The sequence below is a fragment of the Phragmites australis genome, chromosome 5 (assembly GCF_958298935.1).
Source record: "Phragmites australis chromosome 5, lpPhrAust1.1, whole genome shotgun sequence".
NCBI classification, from domain to species: Eukaryota; Viridiplantae; Streptophyta; class Magnoliopsida; order Poales; family Poaceae; genus Phragmites; species Phragmites australis.
Window position 1 is genome coordinate 3,978,479 of NC_084925.1, and position 6,452 is coordinate 3,984,930.

Sequence of the window (6,452 nt, forward strand, 5' to 3'; positions counted from 1 at the left end):
TGATAAAAAATTTAGATATACGAAATACAATTCAAAATTTGATATGATATCGAAATCCAACTCAGATTCAGAATATTCGATTAGTAATAAAAATTAGACACAAATATCCAACAGCACTGCCAAATACTGTACCACAGCCTGCCCTGGATATATTGCTAGCTCGCCGGCCATGTTCTATAGTGCAGCATTCACTTGCACTGGATCTGCAGTCAGTCACACACTGCGAGAATGTTTAAGCTATACTTGAATATACGTTTGAAATGAATTCTTTTGCAGGGCGAATTACTGCATATTCAGTGCGAGATATTCCGTTGAAGATCTCTTCTGCTCCGTCCATTTTTTCATACTCTGAAAATCCAGTAGTCTCCAATGACCGGCCTTGGTTTACGCCCTTTTTCAGTACATCCTGTAAACAGTCAGGCCACATGTACCACTGTACGGTGGGTGGCTATAAGGGGAAAAAATATGCTCCATAAATTTGGGTAATCGGAAAAGGTTGAAACTTGAGCTAATACAGACCTCAAGGTTTGAAAGTCTGCAAATATAATTTTGTATGTTCTTATACGTATATGACCTACCTCGATTGTTTATTTTTTATATAATACTCATTTAAATATTAATCACTCATTTACTTCATAATTATTCTCACCTATTCCTCCAACACAATCCTCAAATCAAATAAACTATAAACCATACCTCCACGAACACGAGTGGAATTTTCATGTAATTGGAAGCCAATCATCATCATTCATCAACCCCAAACACACACCATCCTATTTCCTATTGATACGGGACATTTATTTTTTTCCACTCTGATAAAATGATAATTATTTATTTATCATCCTATTCCACATACATAGATTTAAAACAACCCATATATCTTAACAATAATTACAACTTCTTTAAAGTGGTACCTCAGTAATTATCCCGATCGATACAAATCTGGGTCGCAGCCTGGCAGGGAGGGTTCTTCCTTAAAATTACCAAACTGCCCAGCCGCCGCTAGTGGGGTTGGTAAACACGTCGACGTGGCCATGCTCCAGTCCCAGCAGTCAACGAACCACAGCCCCAGCCACTCTCACGCACCAACCCCAAAGCCTCGCCTACCACTCTCCCACTTCCACATGGGTCCTACCAGTCATCCCCAGGGGTCCCACCCACCAACTCCCAACTCCCTGTGACCTTATATAACCCTCCACCTTCCATTGCTCTGCTCTTCAGGAGATCAAGCCAGCGAGCTAAGCACGAGCCATCTCCTTCCTATCAATCGCCCAGCGCAACGTCAGCTACCTAACTAGCCAGTTCATCCAAGAACTCAGTCGCCGGAGAGATGGGTTCCGTGGCGGCGGCGCCGGAGGAGTCGGTGGTGTTCCGTTCGAAGCTGCCGGACATCGAGATCAACAGCAGCATGCCTCTGCACACCTACTGCTTCGGCAAGATGGCGGAGGTGGCGGACCGGCCCTGCCTCATCGACGGACAGACCGGCGCGTCCTTCACCTACGCGGAGGTGGAGTCCCTGTCGCGGCGCGCCGCGTCGGGGCTGCGCCGGATGGGCGTGCGCAAGGGCGACGTGGTCATGAACCTGCTCCGCAACTGCCCCGAGTTCGCCTTCTCGTTCCTCGGCGCGGCGCGGCTGGGCGCGGCCACGACCACGGCCAACCCGTTCTACACCCCGCACGAGATCCACCGGCAGGCGGAGGCGGCAGGCGCCAAGGTGATCATCACCGAGGCCTGCGCCGTGGAGAAGGTGCGGGAGTTCGCGGCGGAGAGGGGCGTTCCCGTGGTCACCGTGGACGGGCGGTTCGACGGGTGCGTGGAGTTCCGGCAGGTGATCGAGGCCGAGGAGATGGAGGCCGACGCCGAAATCCACCCCGACGACGTCGTCGCCCTGCCCTACTCGTCCGGCACCACCGGCCTCCCCAAGGGCGTCATGCTCACCCACCGCAGCCTCATCACCAGCGTCGCGCAGCAGGTGCCATGCCCACCTCCAAATCTCCCCCTCCCTCTGAGTCACCTGTGTTGCGCCAGCATCCACGGTGGGACCCATCTGATGTCCCCACAACCGAGCCAGGGTTGAAATAGTCAACTGCACTGCACCAAGAATCGCGCTGATGGTGCCAAGCCCGTCTGATGCGTGTGCCAAGAATCGCGCTGATACGATTTTTGTGCCAAAACATTTGTTCTGATCTGATGGAGCTTTATTATTATAATTATTGTTATTATTATTATTGATTGCCGCTGAATGCTAACTGATGATCAAATTTTCGTCTTCTTTGCGAAGGTGGATGGCGAGAACCCCAACCTGTACTTCAGCAAGGACGACGTGCTGCTGTGCCTGCTGCCTCTGTTCCACATCTACTCGCTCAACTCCGTGCTGCTCCCCGGCCTGCGCGCGGGCTCCGCCATCGTGATCATGCGCAAGTTCGACCTCGGCGCGCTCGTAGACCTGGTGCGAAAGCACGGCATCACCATCGCCCCCTTCGTGCCGCCGATCGTGGTGGAGATCGCCAAGAGCCCCCGGGTCACCGCCGAGGACCTCGCCTCCATCCGCATGGTCATGTCCGGCGCCGCGCCCATGGGCAAGGAGCTCCAGGACTCCTTCATGGCCAAGATCCCCAATGCCGTGCTCGGACAGGTCAGTAGCACCCAAACAAACATTACCTGATCAATACAGACAAAAGTGGAGAAAATGCAACTCCGCTTTCTCTTGATACTGATGGAATTTTCGTATTCACAAAAGTGGCCATGCTCGACAAGCAAAACTTTATGTAGTGTATTGACAAGGTCTTTCTTTTGCCCGTAACAGGGATACGGGATGACCGAGGCAGGGCCTGTGCTGGCAATGTGCCTGGCCTTCGCCAAGGAGCCGTTCGAGGTCAAGTCCGGGTCGTGCGGAACGGTGGTGCGGAACGCCGAGCTGAAGATCGTCGACCCCGACACCGGCGCCTCCCTCGGCCGGAACCTGCCCGGCGAGATCTGCATCCGCGGGGAGCAAATCATGAAAGGTGCGTCCGGTTGCTGCCCTCCCTTGTACCTGAATTGATCCTTCCAAGGTTGCACTTCATAGTTCATGCCGCTGGTGTCTGGTTGCCATGGTCACCCCCCCCCACCCCCCCTGACGCTGATGTGGCACTGAAGGGCCCATGTGCTGTTGCTGCAAGACAGCGCGTGGGCCCATCAGTTTATCTTAACTAGTATAGGTGTGGCATCTTTGGGGAGAAAAGTAGGCACATGTTGATGACGTGGACAATCGAAGTAGGGTTCCAAATTGGACATTACGGGCGGTATGGGGTCACAGGGGTGAAAATTCCACGCATGGAAACAACTTGGAAATCTAGGGCGCGCTTGGTTGTGTTTGATGCAAGTTGGGTAGTTGGAGACCTTGTAAAAGATACTTGTTAGTGGCCTGGTCCAAGTTCCATGCTTAATGATTGGTTGTGGAGAAACAATTCCCGTCCACTCCACGTCTTGCGTTAGCAGCCGCGGGCGCGTGGTTGCTGGCACGAGGCACGCACATATTCTGCAACGGCGGCCGCGTGGTTGTTGGCAGCAGCTACCGGCGACCAGCCATTAGCAAATCATTCTCTCTCTCTCTCTCTCTCTCTCTCTCTCTCTCTCTCTCTCTCTCTCTCTCTCTCTCTCTCTCTCTCTCTCTCTCTCTCTCGTCTAGTTGCCTGGAACAGCTCATCATCACCATGGCACGACTGCACGATCCAAGTTGTTCTTTTGGATATGCCGTAGATAAGTAGTGGTAACGGTAAGGAAGTCAAACTTTGGTGAAGGAAGATAGATTGATCGTGGCAACTCCTTTTCAGAGAAGGATGATCCATCTATCTGTCGCAAAATAGTGGAGCAGACCCTGCCAATGTGCGGTGTGCACCGACATCGGGAACCAATGCTTCTGGTCTCCGGTGGGCAGCCTATCTAGACCATTCTGTCTGGTCCACCTCGGGAAGTGTGTTTGGTTGGGTGGATATCTCTGCATGAGAGATAATCATCTTATTTTTAGGTATGTTTGATTAAATGGCAAGCTGGATCGTATAGCTAAGCAGAGAGAATATTACTTTTAGATGCTGGATAGTGAGCCGGCTATTTTGGTCAGATGAGGCCATCCATACCTTTTCTGCTGAATTTTCGAACAATAGTTCGTTACGTTCTTGGTCTACCTAAGAACAGATTATTAGTTGGTACTTGGCATCGCATCACGTTTGGTGCAGAGTCATGGTCATTCTCTCTTCCGACATCGATCAGTCCAACCAAACATATCTCTCCTGGAAGGAAGGAGCAGGCGTTGCAATGTCCAACCTGAATGCTAGCAAATGTTTGGTGATCCGTTGTGTGTCCAAGAAAAAGCTCCGGTTGGGTGAGCGCTCACGTATCCCAGCCGGGAAAAGAAACTGTCAATTCTGACCCTTTTTTTCTTCTCTTGAAGAGTCTATCTGAACAAACCTGACCAAACCAACCTCTAGCTCCTCGTGTTGCATCACTGCAACAGGCTGGTCTCCCTTGTTCATAGTTCTTTGATGGAATCTACACAGAATCTTTTCGATCAGCAACTTCTTGCATCCTCTCTACGTCTGAATTACCTGACAATTTCTGCTATTACTGAATTACGTGTTTCATTTATCAGAACTGCAAGAAATAAAAGTTATTTCGAACTAACTATTCCTGTTATGTGAACTAGGTTACCTGAACGACCCAGAGTCCACAAAGAACACCATTGACAGGGACGGCTGGCTGCACACCGGCGACATCGGTTACGTCGACGACGACGACGAGATCTTCATCGTTGACAGGCTCAAGGAGATCATCAAGTACAAGGGGTTCCAGGTGGCACCTGCAGAGCTCGAAGCCCTCCTCATCACGCACCCGGAGATCAAGGACGCCGCCGTCGTATCGTAAGTTGATTATCGATATATTCAGATGGAATCAGAAGTCTATACTGCAAGTTCCATGGATAGAATTCTGAAATCCTCCTGCTTTGTTCCTCTCTCAGAATGAAGGATGATCTTGCTGGTGAGTTCCCGGTTGCCTTCATCGTGCGGACAGAAGATTCTGAAGTCACCGAGAATGAGATCAAGCAATTTGTTGCAAAGGAGGTAATAGCAATATATTCATGTTTCCATGTACTCAACTCATCCTTCACAAATAGCAACACCAACAAAACTATCACATATAACTGTATAAGCACCTAAGAAGTATTGGTTCTGCATTAAATCTTCAGAGGAACAACCAGGAATTTTTTTTGCATTTGTGCAGAAACTATTGCAACTTAATACCAGAACACTGTTGCATTGAGTTTTGCTAATAAAAAACAAGAACTCAGGACTAAAATTTCACGCAATGGAACAGGTTGTTTTCTACAAGAAGATCCACAAGGTCTTCTTCACCGACTCCATCCCAAAGAACCCTTCGGGCAAGATCCTAAGGAAGGACTTGAGAGCCAGGCTCGCCACCGGTGTCCACTGAGGCCGTTTCCTTTTCAGTCAGTCGCACTGTTGTTAAAAAGCCATGTAATATGTGGTAAATGGCGACAGAAGGGGCACGTAATCCTGTAAATGTTGCCAAAGAGGTTTTAGTTTGTTGGTTGGCCCTGTTTGTGTAATGCTCAAAAACGATATACATATATAGATATATCTATATTGTTTTTGACCAAAAGAACAAGGCTGATTACGACAATACAATTATGTATTCCATGTTTCCTTGAGATGTCATGCTGCCATTTCTTTTTCAGCTTTGCTAATTTTCAATTGTTTGAATTATACTTAGAACTCATTCACCCAAAATACAATTATATAGCTTAAAATTGCAATTCCATGTAAATTGTTGAATGTTAATCTAATGGTAAAAAATGGCTGAATAGTAAAATAACTTCAATCAGTTGAAATATAGACAGTTCCTTTCTTTTTTAGAGGTATGGTATAATCGGATTGGCTAGTGTACCCACACAACATATGCTCACATGCCTGATTAACAAACAAATTAGAAAAACACCAGCAGCGTTCTTCTGGTCGTCTTCTTCTATCTTATCACTCCAGACGCTCACCGAAGCCAAGCCAACAAGCAGCTGCCTAGCTGAGGAGAATGCCCAGGGCGGGATGTAGGACACCTTCCCAATCCAAAAAGGTGACCCCAACATCGCATTGTCGCAAGAGATGTGTGCAAACGAGCGCAACCACATGGCAAACCAACTCCTGCACATGCAAAGGTTGATGAACGAACATCTGCCATCACATCCACCGTCCTGGAAGGAATCAGATCTAGTGCCGTAGTGTAACTGTAGACCAAGCAAACCAGTTACCCAGAGAAAGGTACGATGTCACGAACGAGGAAGCCAGAGAACTGGATCAACCAACATCCAAAAAGGGGACAAACTCCTCCATCTCAATCGCCGATAGGCTGAGGAAAACGTACCTCAAAGCATGTTGTCAAGGAGCTCGCCGGAGCCGACG

General features: G+C 48.8%; 1 protein-coding gene across 1 annotated transcript; it reads left to right on the forward strand.

The window, feature by feature from the left end:
- The first annotated feature begins 1,208 nt into the window (after window positions 1-1,208).
- On the forward strand, window positions 1,209-5,733 carry LOC133918475 (4-coumarate--CoA ligase 3-like). Its single transcript, XM_062362365.1, has 6 exons — window positions 1,209-1,972; window positions 2,282-2,635; window positions 2,807-3,005; window positions 4,685-4,898; window positions 4,997-5,099; window positions 5,353-5,733. The coding sequence occupies exons 1-6, from the start codon at window positions 1,331-1,333 to the stop codon at window positions 5,467-5,469; spliced, it is 1,629 nt and encodes a 542-aa protein (XP_062218349.1). The 5' UTR covers window positions 1,209-1,330; the 3' UTR covers window positions 5,470-5,733.
- The last annotated feature ends 719 nt before the right edge of the window (window positions 5,734-6,452 follow it).